At 37.2% G+C, this 14923-nt stretch overlaps 1 protein-coding gene across 3 annotated transcripts in view; it reads left to right on the forward strand.

Moving 5' to 3' along the window:
* NUP205 (nucleoporin 205) overlaps positions 1–14923 on the forward strand; it is a 45179-nt gene that overhangs the window by 26323 nt on the left and 3933 nt on the right. For all 3 annotated transcript variants that reach the window (XM_068191603.1, XM_068191605.1, XM_068191604.1), the window contains exons 24-38: positions 447–596; positions 1569–1643; positions 2370–2527; positions 3514–3594; positions 4423–4614; positions 6231–6501; positions 6942–7040; positions 8210–8358; positions 9063–9254; positions 9941–10062; positions 11157–11295; positions 11524–11650; positions 12595–12671; positions 13471–13599; positions 14138–14264. In XM_068191603.1, coding sequence (XP_068047704.1) covers positions 447–596; positions 1569–1643; positions 2370–2527; positions 3514–3594; positions 4423–4614; positions 6231–6501; positions 6942–7040; positions 8210–8358; positions 9063–9254; positions 9941–10062; positions 11157–11295; positions 11524–11650; positions 12595–12671; positions 13471–13599; positions 14138–14264 — 2088 coding nt within the window. The remainder of the gene's footprint in view (positions 1–446; positions 597–1568; positions 1644–2369; positions 2528–3513; positions 3595–4422; positions 4615–6230; positions 6502–6941; positions 7041–8209; positions 8359–9062; positions 9255–9940; positions 10063–11156; positions 11296–11523; positions 11651–12594; positions 12672–13470; positions 13600–14137; positions 14265–14923) is intronic.

The following is a 14923-nucleotide window of genomic DNA, read 5'->3' on the forward strand; positions in this document are numbered from 1 at the left end:
GTGCTTTAGATGATTCTTATATAACTCAGGAATCTAAATTAGATGAATATAAGAAGAGTCTAGGAGACCTGTGTTCCAGTCTCACCAATTTTGATTAAAGCTACAGTTCACTTGGGTAAATGCCTGGTTATTTTCACTGAAATTGTAACTGACTCTATTGGCTCATGAAGCACTGTATTCTTCACAATGACTGTTCTAACAGTTGGATCCAGTTTTGTTGTGTATGTGTATATGCTTATTGCATATATGTGTATGATTTGTTTTCAGAATAACCACATGTTCATTTATTGGCTTTTGTCAGATCTCTTTTTGTCTTGTAAACAATTGGTATGCAAATAATAACTAATGACATCCTCTGAAAGCTTTCTCAAGTGAAGAATGCTTTCCTTGGAGTAAGTAATATTATTTATGCTCAGTTTTATTATTTTTGCCTTATCCCCATCCAGAACATGAGATTTCAACACTCAACCAAATGTCTTGGCTAATGAAGACTGCAGCTATAGAAATGCGAGTGACATCTCTGAACCGCCAGCGCTCCCACACACAGAGACTGCTGCATCTGCTGCTCGATGACATGCCTGTGAAACCATACTTGGGTAAGAGGAACTTATGGTGAGGCTAAATAGGCTGGAATAAATGGAGAATGAGACACTTCATTTGAATTATTTTCTTCATAAGCTTATGGCAAATCATTTGTGGTATAGGAAGAAAGATCATGGTGGTTGTAGACTCCAAAGTGAACGAAATCGGGGCATCATTTTGTTCATTGCTGATAGAAAAATTAAAAACCGTTTATGAGGTAGGAGGGGGAATATTAAAAAAAAATAAAAATTGTAGAATAATTTGTTTTGAGCTGCCATTCAGTACCATTACAAAATAGAGAAGGTGGAGGTTCTTCCATGGTAAACAGTTTAAGACAAAGTTTCTCAGTCTTAATGTCTGTCACAAGCTGTCAACCCTCTCTCACAGAAGATAGTAGGTACACATCAATTTTGCTTTTAACATTATAACATCACAAACATGATATTTCATCCCAATGTGGTGTAAAATTCAGTGTTAAATAAAAAGGCAAGATTTCAGAGTTTTAGAACAGGGTTGAAGTAAATTAAGAAAAATAAGACCAGATGGCAATAAAACTCTTTACATGAAGAAAGTAGAATAAATTGAAGGTATTTTAACAGGCTACTGCAGCATGGTGTTTTCCCTTACTTTTATCAGCCTGAACACTCTCTTCATCCTTGTGAGGATCTGAGTTTGGGAAATTGTGTTCAGATATGCTACTCATTTTATGGTGTCCATCCAACTGCATTATTCATACTGGAGAGTGGGATGTCTATTTAATCATTTCTAGTATTTTCTGATCTGTATATAATAATTGGATACCTTTTGTCAGATAAGTATTTTTTCATTTGATTAAGAGTTCAAGGCTATATTGTATTAGAAGGGTTTAATGTGAAAGGTTTATCAGTTTATCACTGTGCTCTGTCTTTCACTATTGATAAAGTAGGTGATATTTTTCACTTAGATTTGGTTTTTGTAATTTATTTAGTATGTTTTATTACCTTTAGCTGATGGTGAAGGAGGAATGGAAGATGAAAGTCGAACAGTCAGTGGATTTCTCCACTTTGACACCACTTCCAAAGGTAACTGTTATGACTGTTGATTATTTATCAATAAAGTGTATCTGCTCCTTAACAAACAGAAGGGCCACCTGCAGAAAGGACACTTGGGAAAAGCAAGTAATAGGTGTTCTCAATAGCAGCAGTGCATGAAATAATTTGATTTAGTGTGGGGGAAAAAAAAAAAAACCTTGATACAGATGGTTGGAGTGAGTAAAAAACACTGAACTGGAACGGCAGTTTGAAGAGTGTGTTTAGATATCTGTGCAGGGACGAAATGGGAGAGTGGAAGTCTATCAAATTTATTGCTAACAGTAGAAGCAGTGAGACTGTTGCTAAGGCTGAACATAGTTGTATTTTCATGGCAAAGAATGTAAGTCCCACATAAATAAATAAATTCAGATTCTTTATGGTTTCTCAACAAAAGACTGCAGAGGTTATAATTGAAAACTAGCCTGGTTTCATTTAGGAGAAAAAATCAGTCTTGTGTTTGTAAATATTGGATGACATGCATGTATAGCAGGAGAACTATACAATATAAGACATCTTAAGAATTTAAAGCCTTAAAAAATGTTTTTAAACCTGTTACATAGATTGATAGCACTTTCTGAAGGTTTAATGCTTTCTTTTGAAACTTTACACATTAAACTGAAGATTTAGATTTACAAAGGTAAATTGGGCTCTTTTTGTTAATTTTTTGGTTTGCCCTTGATACTTACAAATACAATTTGAATTGACTTGCATTTCCAGTACGCAGAAAGATCTTAAATATCCTGGATTCAATTGACTTCAGTCAGGACATTCCAGAGCCCTTACAACTGGATTTTTTTGACCGGGCTCAAATTGAGCAAGTCATTACTAATTGTGAGCACAAGAATGCACGTGGACAAGTGGTCTGCAACGTCAAGGTTAGCATTGGTCTTTGTTTTCAAGTTGCATGTGCTATTTTATAACTTAGTAATTAAAAAAAAAATCATTGTGTTAATAATACTTTGAAACTTGCTTTTGCATAAAAGGTGTATGTTTCAGATAACATTTCTTTGGATGCCAGTATACAACTACCTAGCTCTACTTTACGTGTACACAATTACATGTGCAACGTTGTTGTGTACTGTAGTAGTTCTTGGAGGCTTTACTTATGATTGTATCACATTGTGAGGAGTACTTGACACGTCTATTATAAATTGTCCTGAAGAATTTGTGACCCTAAAAAATGAGTAAAACCTATTAGAATCCCAGTCCATCTGTTGCATCTGTCACTATGTAGCCATCTCCTAGATTCTTTTAGGAGGTACAAATACATCTCCTTTGTCACTTGTCCTAGTTTTGGCTTAAATGCTGTTAATTTTCTTCATAGTAGCCGGTACAGTATTGTGTTTTGGATTTAGGATGACAGTAATGTTCCTAACACTTTGATCCTTTAGTTGTTCCTTAGCAATATTTACTTAGTGAAGGACTTCTCAGCTTCTCAAACCACCCACCAGTGGGTGGGCTGTGGGTGCAGGAAGCTGGGAGGAAACACAGCCAGTACAGCTGACCCAAAATTTGACAAAAGTCCATACCAAGTGATATCATGCTCAGTGTATAAACTGAGGGGAAAGCTAGCTGTGGGCTGCTGCTTAGGAACTGGCTGGGCAGCAGTTGGCAGGTAGTGAGCAATTGCATTTGTGCATCCCTTATTTTTAGTGTTCTAAATGTTACATTATTCCCCCCACTTTCCTTTTGTGTCCTATAAAACTGTCGTTAACTCAACCCACAAATTTTATTTTGTTTTTCCGTTTTTCCCCCAGTTCTCTCCCCTACCCCACTGGGGCAGGGAGTGAATTGCTGCATGGTGTTTATCTACATGCCAGGTTAAACTGTATCATCATTTAAGTGTCACGTTTAATTTCAGTACGTTCACAGAGTTCTGGTTGCAGAAGTCAATGCCCTTCAAGGAATGGCAGCAATAGGCCAGAGACCTTTACTTATGGAGGTAAGTACAGAAAAAGTTAACTACTGTTTGTTGTTGCTCTTGGTGATTTCTTACCCTGTCAAGCAATAAGCATTACTATAGAAGATTATGGATTTGAGTCCTAACTTGGATTTAGTAATTCCTGAAGACAAAAACCCCAAAACTGATAAACTAAGGTACTTTGTACCATACTGTTCTCTAAAAAGCTGGCCTGTAGTCTGTTTCCTTTTTTTCTTTAACCTCTTCTCTCCCCATTAGTGATAACAATTGCAGCTGCCACCCCGTACAGAAAGCAGTTACACACTGATGTCAAGATTGGCTGTTCAAGTACAAGTGTGTTCATCTTATGGCCAAGATCATTTTGCCTTTCTCTCACAGACGATGCTGATTTATTTCTCCTTTTTTCTACACAGATATAGTTTCAGTGAACTTGGCGATTAGTTATTTTCTGTGTTTCCTGCTGTCTTTTAAATTAAGTCAAAATTGGTTAAACGGATGCAAAGGATAAAGGAGAAATTACTCAGACTAAATGGGAAAAAAAGGCACAAATAGTTTTTTTCATTGTTGTTTTTGTTTCGATTTTAAAGTGCTAGAAAAGAATTTTCCTGGTCAGTTTTTTTTCCTATGAGATCGAGACATTCGTGATGTCTGCCCTGTGAAAAGCAGCTCAGAAATGGAATGGGCTACCTTGTTAAAATAGTAATAGCAGCTTGTTTCTAGTAAGCTGAAGACTTGACATTTTATTCTGAGGACTATTACTAATAGAAAAAATTGTCTTCTTGAAGTCTGTGTTTGCCATGAATTTCTTCTAGCACTTTGTAACTGAGATTCTTTGTGGTGGGTTTTCAGGAGATCAACACTATCCTGCAGTACATCGTGGAGCGCAACAAGCTGCTGCAATGCCTCCATGCCAAGAGGCATGCTCTGGAGTCATGGAGACAGCTGGTGGAAATCATACTCACTGCCTGCCCCCAGGATCTCATACAGGCTGAGGACAGGCAGCTGATTATCCGGGATCTGTTGCAGGATGTGCATGACAAGGTAGTGCTCTGCTGGAAATCATCCCTCTCCTTGAACTTTGTTGCTGCATCTTTTTATGTGAAAGTGCTGCAATTTTGATTGTAATCCAAAAAAATCTTGTCTGCCTTTAGTATTCTTTTTAGTTTTCTGATTGCTGCTATGCTGAAGTAGAATGCACTTTGGACAGAGGGAATACTCTGCATTCTTGCATAGCTACTGTTGAACTGTAAACCATATATTGACAGATTTCAGAGGCATTTCGGTATCATCCAGCATGATGGTAGTCTGGAAAAGGTGTGTGAAAAAGAAACAGCCTGCTTTGATGAGGAACAAAGAAGAACTTATTGAAGGCTGAAAGCAAACTGCTGCATTTGCTAATTTACTGCGTTTAGATGACTCACTGCAAATCCTACTGTTGCTGCTTTTAAAAAAATTAAAGAGTAGAATGAAGCTTCATAGTAGAAAAATGAAATATTTTACAATTAGAAGAGCTTTTGGAAGTATGAGAGTTTGTCTTAAAAGTCTAGGTGTTTTACTGCTGAGTTATAGTAATAATTTTTGAGACAGACTAGACAGTTACTACTGACCCATCCATTCTAAAAGGCAAAATTTATTGAAAGATTTTTTATTCTGCTGGGGCATTATTATTTTTTTTCTTTATTGCGAGAGTTATATGGTTTGTAGTTCTAATTAATAGAGTTTTGTTTTGAGAGATATATATATAAAAATGTTATATCTTTTCAAGGAAAAAAGTAACCTTTTTGGGTTTTGTTTTTGTTACTACCATTATTTTTTCTGTAGGCATTACCTAAAAGTTACCTATTTTTAGTGGAGTGCTGGTTTTGTTTTTATTTGAACTGAATTAAAAGAACAGGAAACAAGGAAGGCCTTCACTAGCTGAAGAAATTTCTTTCCTAAAATCTTTACAAAGAGGAAATTCCAGACTCTTAATTTTCTGTAACACCTTGGTGAAGACTTTTGTGAAGTTGAGAAAAAAATTGTTACTGTCTATTGAAAATAATTGAACTGCTGTTCAAAATTACTATATTGCTTAAAAGGAAAGCTCCTTCATTATTAGTGATAAAGATACCAGATTTACCTTCCAAATAATAAAGTGAACAAAGACAATGCATGCAAACTTCTTGTTAGTGTTTTTCCACATTGTCTAAATGCTTCTTTGATGCTTAACCCTTTGGGTTTTTTAAGCAGTACCTTCACATTTTTAATGGTAATAAAATAGCTGTATAGCAAAGCAGATAGCAGTTATTCTTTCCCTAGCTTAGGTTTAAATCTTTTACTAATAAAGCATTTCAAATGTCAGCACATTTCTTCCCTTTCTGCCATCCACATTTGATTATCAGCCTGCCTGTGATTTATGTAAAAAAATCGAGGAGGCTAATGGTCTTCTCAATTAAAATATGTTCAACTCAGGTTTCTAAACAAGTTTCTGACATTACTGATTTTGATGAGTTATTAAATACTGTCATGTTAATGAAATCCTTAAGCATAATAAATTAAATAGTTGTGAGAGGCTAATTTAATTACTTTAATTAATTTAATAACTCATGAAATCAGACACTTTTAAACATTTTTTTTCTCTTTTGCCTTTTTTTTTGTCTTTCTACTTCTGTATTGAGATCCTTGATGATGATGCAGCTCAGGAGTTGATGCCAGTGGTGGCAGGGGCTGTGTTCACCCTGACTGCCCACCTGAGCCAGTCTGTGAAAACGGAGCAGAAACAGCCACTTGCACTCTCAATGACAGGACAGTCCCAATATGTCTTGATGCTGGATGGTTCTTTTACCTCATCACCTGGCTCTGAGAGCATATCCATGGGTTTTGCTTCTGTTGGTGACTCCTCCCTCCACATCATCTTAAAAAAGCTGCTGGATTTCATTTTGAAAACAGGTGTGTTGACTTCTGCAGGGCATGTATGTGAATTCCAACTGCCAAGAGTAAAAAGATGGGCTGAGCTGCTTTCAGATACTGCAGTGAAGGTTTTTGTTACAGTCAGTTAGGTGGATCTTACATGATTAATATAGATGTAATTGATGTTAATAACAGAAAAATTAGCAGACACTTAAAAAATCTGAACAACAAACAGAAGAGAGATATATAAATGACTATAAGGAGAATTTAATATTTTCATTCTTTTGGAACAGCATAAACTTGCTGAATTTACTCATAAATGCACTTTTATGCAAACAGTAGAACTTCACCTTAAGGAATCTAGTTCTTTATTATTTCTGCCAGTACTGGCACAGGAAAGTTAAATCAAGTGGCAGTGGAAGATGGTGTTAAGGAATTTACATTTGTTTGCTTTAATTGTGAATGTTTCTTGTTAACAGGTGGTGGCTTCCAGAGAGTGAGGACGCACCTTTATGGATCACTGCTTTATTATTTGCAGATTGCCCAGAGACCAGATGAACCTGACACTTTAGAAGCAGGTATGGTCCAAGTGTATTTGGAAAAGAGCAGAAAAAAAAAGTTGTTATTAAACCCTGGAGGGTACAGTTTCTGCATGCTGAGTTGCCTTCTGGAAACAGATGGAAAACATTTTGCTCTAAGAGCCTCTGAAATAAATTGCTTATGCCTTTGTATCTTTATGTACACTCATACTATAGTGATCCTATTTAAAAAACCCCAAAACAAATTCCAAAGCAAAAAAAAGTGCAAAACACCAACCACACAAAAAACCTCAAAACAAACTCCAAGGTTTGTTTATAATTTCATACTCTTTCTCTTCCTTTGTCTGAAGATCCCCCTACAGGGGAAACCAGCACAAAAACCTCACATACACCACACCACCATCCCCTCCCAAAAAAAAAAAAGCAAAAAATAAGCCAACCACAGTTGCTATTTATCCTCGAGTGCTTATGGTAAATATCACATTCTCTCTGTGAATGGCTAAAATACTTGAATTGTTAGTGTTTCTAATAATTACTTAGACAAGAATTGAAAAGAAATCTTGGGGCTAGTTACCTGCATACAGGCTTTTACTTGGCCTGTGTTTTGAGCTGCAGTAGTAAAAGAAAATAGACAAACTATGAATTTGTTATGACCCCTGTGAAGTGTATGACTGACTTTGGTTTCATTCTCTCCCATTTAAGTTACATTGTTAACTTAGCTTACACAGAATGCTTTGGGCCCAGTGAAAGTCCTAAAATCCTGGGATGATTTGGATTTGAAGGGACCTTTAAAATGATCTCATTCTAAGCCCCTGCCATGGGCAGGGACACCAGACCAAGTTGCTCAAAGCCTCATCCAACGTGGCTTTGAACACTTCCAGTTTTAGGCCTATTAGTTTACCTATGTAACAAGCACTGAACATTTGAATTATTTTAAGCAGACTATTTACAAGGGTCACGTATGTATGCAGGTCCACACTTTTTGCTCTGGCTGGTCTGTGTGATATTCAAGGAAGGATGGACTTGTAGAACATTTGCAGTTCATGTAAAAACCCTTGACCATTGTTTGGGGCATTTTTGTTGCAAGGTGTAGAGAATGCCCTAAGAATGTAGCTAAGTTAATGTATGTATCTATCTTTGTATGTTTCCATCTTTGTATGTAGCTATCTTTGAATGTTTTAATATTTTGTTTTATTTGCTTTTTACAGCTAAAAAAACTATGTGGGAACATTTGACAGCTCCTGAAGATATGTTTAGTAAATTGCAACGGGAAAACATGGCAACTATTGAGAGTTATGGGGCAGCTCTGATGGAGGTGGTCTGTCGTGATGCTTGTGATGGCCATGAGATAGGCCGGGTAGATGAATCTATTCTTTTAAAATTACTGTTCTGTTTGTTTTAAAGAACATCATCTGTGCAGAGATGGGACATTTCATGAGGTAGAACTAGAACATTTCTGTAGATACTGGATCTGTTTCATGTTTCTGTCCTCCCACTCATACTTCAAGCTGCTGAAAGTAGAACCATACATGCATAATAATTTTTTTCTCAACAAGGCTGTGTGTCCTATTGTTTAAAAACAAGAGCAGAAAGCTCTGCTGCAAAAGATGTAGGTAGGGACCTCTGTGACAGTTATTTGTTAGTATTTTTAAGTCATGGACTTACCTTGGGAAGATGTGACTTCATGACGAAGTAATTTCTGATAGTAGCCAGTAGCTGAGAATCTAGTCAGAAGGCAAACGAGTTCTAAATAGTAATCATGCTTGAGGCAATACCTCATTAAAATATTTTGCCTTAGTTATTGGTCAACAATATCTGTAATTTTTTTTTTTTTAAATAATAGAGAAAGATAATTGGCTGATACTATACTAGTGTCAAGAAATCTAAAAATATTTTTCACATAAATGATTGCAATTGTAGTGAAGAAATGCATTCTGCTTAGAAGAAGCTGTTAGAAGAAACTGCTTAGCCTTTCACATTTCTAGGTATTTATTAAAAATCTCATTGATGTTACAGGTTTAATTCTGTTTTGATTTGTTTGATTTTCTTCCCTCTTCCCAGATGCTGGCATTGGCTTTACTCGATCACATTGTTTCAGTAGACAAGCAGCAGCAGTGGCTGTTGTATCTCTCGAATAGTGGCTACCTGAAGGTGCTTGTGGATAGCCTGGCAGATGATGATCTGGCTCTTCAGAGCTTGCTCACACCTCAGCCCCCTTTGCTTAAGGCACTGTACACCTATGAGTCCAAAATGGTAACAGTACTTTAGAAATTATTTTATGTTACAGTGTTCATTTTTTAATTTTACTTTTTAGTTAAAGGTGTTTGTCTACACTTTGCATTGATTGTACTCAGAGATATTGTTAAGGAAGCTTTCCTGTCTGACCATTCAAGAGCACTCTGGCAGTCACACTTGCCCCACCAGAGATTTTAACTGCTGAGACCAAAGCCCCTTCGTAGCGAGCGGATCCAGCGACCGATGGGTGCCCCACTTTACCTTCACCACACTCACACACTCAGACCAGGTTTCCTTACTGGTTTGACCCCAGGTTTCCCAGGGCAGTATCAGCTTGAGCTGGTGCCTCTGAGAAGGGACCCTGAACAAAGGAACCCCTGGGTTTTTATACTCTCAACAGTCCGTGTGAGTCAGTGTGGGGTCGTCCAGCTGAGTCCTTGTCTCCTGCCCTGTCTCTGAGTGTCTGGTCCTCTGGCTGGTGCCCCATGTCCCTGGTGCCCTTTGTTTTTGCAGAGGGTGGGCAGTTCACAAGCTCTTGCTTGGGGCTCCTGCCACCCTTTCAGAGCTACTTGCCCTGAAGGTATTCCTTAAGGATATTTTACTAAAATAATATATTTGAAATGATGTTAAAATCAAGTGAGAAAGTAGACATTATAGGTCTCATTGTGCATCTCCAAAACTTAACCTTCTCTGCTCTTGTGTAGGCATTCCTCACTCGAGTTGCCAAAAGTCAGCAAGGTGCGTTAGAGCTGTTGCGGTCTGGTGTGATTGTGCGGCTGGCACAGTGCCTAGTGTATGACATGCGACCTGAAACAGACCGTCAGGGGTAAGTGTTGCTTCCCTGGCTGATGGTGAAACCATAGCACAGTCTTCCTGGAAGCACATTACATCTTTTTGTAGCCTCACAATTTTTGAGTAATGACTTGTGTGTGTGTTCTTTGTGTGTAGATTTCTTAAACCTATCAGTTCAGTTTAAAGCTACCTTTCATTGAGAGGAAAATTTCAGTTGTGGGTATGAGGTTGTACTTGCATGCTAATTACTTAGACTATAAAAAAATTATTTGATATCTCGGATAAAAATGATTAATGTGTTATTGTTAAATAATTTATACTGTAATGTTTGACAAACAGCTTACACTGTAAACTTATTTTGGGGGCTTTGCAGTTGGTGAAGTGCAGAGTTTGTCCTCCACCATAAAGCATTGAGAGAGCAGTGAATTAAAAGCTATTTCAGGAATATTTTATTATGTGTTTTAAAAAAAAATATTCGCAGTTATATATTGCTTGGCAAGTTTCTTGATGTACCACTTGGCAAGTTTCATACCACGTTAGTCATTGTGAGGTGATTGAGAGAAGATCTCATATAAGGAAATTCCATATTTAGGGGAAATTACCTGGATTGATTTCAAGCCTTGGTCCTTGTTTTAAACTTAAAATTCTTAGTGACACACTGAGAGTTCAAACACTTTGGAAAAATTTAAGATTTAGGCAAGATATACTATTTGAAAGTTCCAATTAGACCTGATAAGATTGTGTAAAACCTGCAGGGCATTTGTGAAGGATGGTATTTAACAGTTGCTTTAGAATTAAGCACAATTCTTCCTAAAATATTTGAGAATAGCTAGTTTTGTATATCAGTAAGCAGGTATCGTATTTCTGCAACAAAGTTATCTGGTTTAGTCCAGCATAATACAAAGAAGTAATTTTCCCTGCTTAAAGAAAACGTCTGGCAGCAGCTGTGTATCATAAATGTGTTGCTTTTCCAATATAAAGTCAATTCAGGTCTAGGCATCTTATTGAAATATAAATGGTTTTAGGTTCTTGAGTGATTGTAGGCTGAGGCTTTACCTCACTAGTGGACTTCACTCTTCTTGCACTCTTTATCTTTTTTTTTTCTTCCTTCTTTTTAAACCTCCTAAGAATGTATGCAATGAGAGATCCCCCAGTCTTCATTCCTGCTCCAGTGGAACGTTACCGCCAGATTCTTCTTCCAGCTCTTCAGCTGTGCCAAGTCATCCTCACATCCAGCATGGCACAACACTTGCAAGCCGCGGGACAGGTAAGTTCCAAAACATGCTTGATTATCACTACTATTGCTCATTCAAAGAAATTGTGTGTGCCTTTGCTCTGATAGTAAGTTGTTGGGTTTTTTTGGTTTTTTTTTTTTTTTTATCCCATCCTCACTGGTACACAAAGTCTTTTGAAGTTCTTCAGAAGCATTGTTTCCTCTCTGCCTGCCATTAAATTTTGAGTCAATCACATTTTCTTGTTTTTTCTTGTGGTGCAGGTTTTGCAGTTCCTAATTTCCCATTCAGATACTATCCAGGCAATCCTGAGATGTCAAGATGTAAGTGTTGGATCTCTCCAGGAGCTGGCCTCCCTGACAGGAATAATCAGCAAGGCAGCATTGCCTGGTAGGAACTGCAGTTTTGAAGTCTCAACACCATTTACAAGACTGTCAGGCTTTGTTTTCTGTAAAGAAACAGTAAGACAGAAGAGAATATCCATGGCAATACAGATTTTTTTTGACATGTAGAGCTCTGAGAAAAATAAAGAAATGTTAAATAATTTTTCTTGAAGTAGACATAGTGCAGTAGACATAGTGCTCTTACCCATATGTATCTGACTTCCCATTTTCTTTTCATCATGTTACCTCACACTAAATACTTTTTGTCTTGGAGGTGGCTTACAAATAGAAGTGCTCAAAGAATCTGTGGTATCTTCAAAAAATAATTCTTATTCAATAAGCTCTATAACAGAGGAAATTAAGATAGAAAATTGTTTGCATGCCCAGTTTTTTTTTAATGTTTTCTCTGTTTTTATTTATTTAAAACACAAAGTTTTCCAGGGGGGAAGCATGGCAGATTAGCATACTGCCATTTCTCTTGGGTGACTTACTTTTGCAAAGGGCTAATAACGATTGTGGTGGATATAGTGGTTTCTTCTGCATGCTTAGCAGTTCAGAGTAACTTCTCTGTTTTGATTTAATGGTTTTCTTTGTTCAGGAGAGATGTCTGACTACAGTAGAAAGGAGTGCAGAGCTGTAGGTTTAGCCCAAGTACTTCTTTTCTTACAGTATACAGAACTTTGCACAACAACTGTAATTTCCATGCCAGCCTCCCTTCCTCCTTGCCTCCATTTGATTACTTACAAGAACAGTAAGCCACATGCTGTCATGGGTCTCCTGGTAGCTGCATTCATATCTGAATTTTTTGCTCAAAAAATATGCAAAATACAAGTTGAATGTTTGGCTGAAATATTTCTGATCAATGCTTATATTTAAATGTATACAATGCATAAATCTGTTAAAAATAAAAACCCAAACAAACTGTTACTTAATGGCTGTATCTTTTATCAGGAGTGCTAAATGAGCTGGACATGGATGTTAATGAAGGGACACAGATGGAGCTACAAGGACACATAGGGCGATTTCAGGTAATTAAGTCATATATTTAACCCACGTCCTTTTAGAATTGGTTATCTAGATGTGTTTCTTCCTATTTTTCTACTTTGAATAGCAGTTGGGAAAGAGGTGTTTTCCAGCATCAAGAAGAATGTGTGAGGGGTTTTTTTTTGTGGGAGTGGGATGGGGTTTTGGTGGTGTGTTTTTTGGTGTCTCCCCACACTTCCCTGTCCAGTAGAAGAGGTAACATTTGGCAACATCAGGCTTGCATCGGGGACTTTGTTTCCCTTCCTAGCTTAGGACTTAGGTGAAGAGAAAAATTTGAAGCCAACACCAAAACAGGTGAAGTAATGCAGAAACAGTCTGTTACCACTTTGGCCACAAGCATGTCTCCAGCTCAACAATTTGGTGTATCAGACATGCTAGTGATTCATTTATTTGTTACTGAATTAGTTTTTGTACTCTGCTTTTACCGGACTTCAGATTTTGTTTGTCTGTATAGGTAAAGGTGTTTTAGGTGTGGGAATGGGTAAACCTAAAATGTCATTGATAGTATTCTGTATAATAGCCTGCAAGAGACACAAAAAAAGTTGTGCACTTGTGAATAGCACTCATTCCTCATTGGCAGTGTTTTAGGGTGTAATTAATTTCCAAATTAAATCAAGGTAAGTTAATACACTAAAAACTTAAATTTTGTTTACAAAGTGCTAGAAGTTTTATCTGCATTACTTTCTTAATACTGTGTTTTAAGGGACATGTATCACTTAAGTGAAAAGAATTGTGCACTTAATTTGTTGAGATGGTAATTTAAATATTTGTTTCTTATGGCAGCGCCAGTGCTTAGGACTTCTGAGTCGGTTTGGAGGATCAGACAGGCTACGTCAGTTCAAGCTGCAAGATGATAATGTAGCAGGAGACAGAGTGAACAAGAGGGATGAAATTGAGTTGGCCGTGCAACAGGTAAGGACACGAGATACCAGAAGCTTCAGTCTCAACATTTTACCTGCTGTGCAGATTTGTTTGCTTATCATAATTTCATATGATAGTGGTAGTGCTCTGCACTGGTTCTAGTGTCGTATAGGAGTCCACATTTTTTTTAAAGTAATCCTTGAATATATATTTACTTGCATTTGCATTAGAAATCTTTATTGTTTTGCATACAAACTCTTGAATTTTGAAGGCTTAAATTGATCAGAAATGTTTAAAATGAAAGCTGTGTATAGAGGGCAATGGCTAACACTAACTTAAAGCCAAAGGGGACTCTAAAATTATCCAGAAATTTTAGCTAGCAGGTTTGGGAAGGAGGCAAAGTTGCAAGTCCCAGACTTGCAGTAGAAGAGAGTTTGTAACTGATGAGAAAATAGAACCATCACATTCTGGTGAGAAGAGAGAAGCAAAGCATGTTGTTCACTGACATTTTTCCATGTAAAATTTAATGCTTCAAAGCCTGTAGATACTGTAATTGACATGCTGTCTTTTTTCTTTCCTTTGTTGGCAGGTCTGTGCCAACGTGATGGAATACTGTGAGTCACTGATGTTGCAAAGTGCCCCCAGTTTCCAGCACACTGTTTGTCTGTTTACTCCCAGCCTATCAGAGTCAACCAACCGAGATGGTCCTCGGCAGGGTGAGATTTTTGACTTGCTGTTTTATGAGCCTGAACAGTGTGACATTTGGGCTACTAGAAAATAGTGAACCAGAGGCTGGAGTTTCACATCCTGTTTAAGTCACTTTATGCCAATACTGTAGCCGCTCATTCTCTCATTCTAGAATCCATGCTTGTTCAACCTTGCACTAAACCAAATCAGGAAACTAATCCTAGTTAAAACAAATTGATTTTTCATCCACAGCCTCAGAAATGTATGTCAGTATAGAAATATGTGCATGTAAATAAATAGCACAAGACAGGGGAAAGTCAAGATCAGATTTCAGCATCTGTGCTGGATTACATTATTTTAAACTGGGACCTCATTTATGACATGTAAGATGTGTTTTGATGCTGATTGGAGCTCTATTGCAACACATAGCAAGAGTTTACACAGTGTTATTATGCAGTTGAATGGCTAAAATATGTAAATAGTAAGTCTTCTAATCTAATTGCATTTCACATTTTGTACTCAGTACTGCATTAGGCTGACTGCCTTTTAGTACTGGAGTCACAGAACTTTTTGCCTAGACTTACATTTATGTTACTTCTGACACAAGTGCAAAATAACTTGCCAGTGCTTTCTTGTATTTCACTAGGTTATTGACAGAGAGCACAGCTTATTGATTTCTTGCAGTTTT

Source organism: Anomalospiza imberbis, chromosome 5 (assembly GCF_031753505.1).
Source record: "Anomalospiza imberbis isolate Cuckoo-Finch-1a 21T00152 chromosome 5, ASM3175350v1, whole genome shotgun sequence".
NCBI lineage: Eukaryota > Metazoa > Chordata > Aves > Passeriformes > Viduidae > Anomalospiza > Anomalospiza imberbis.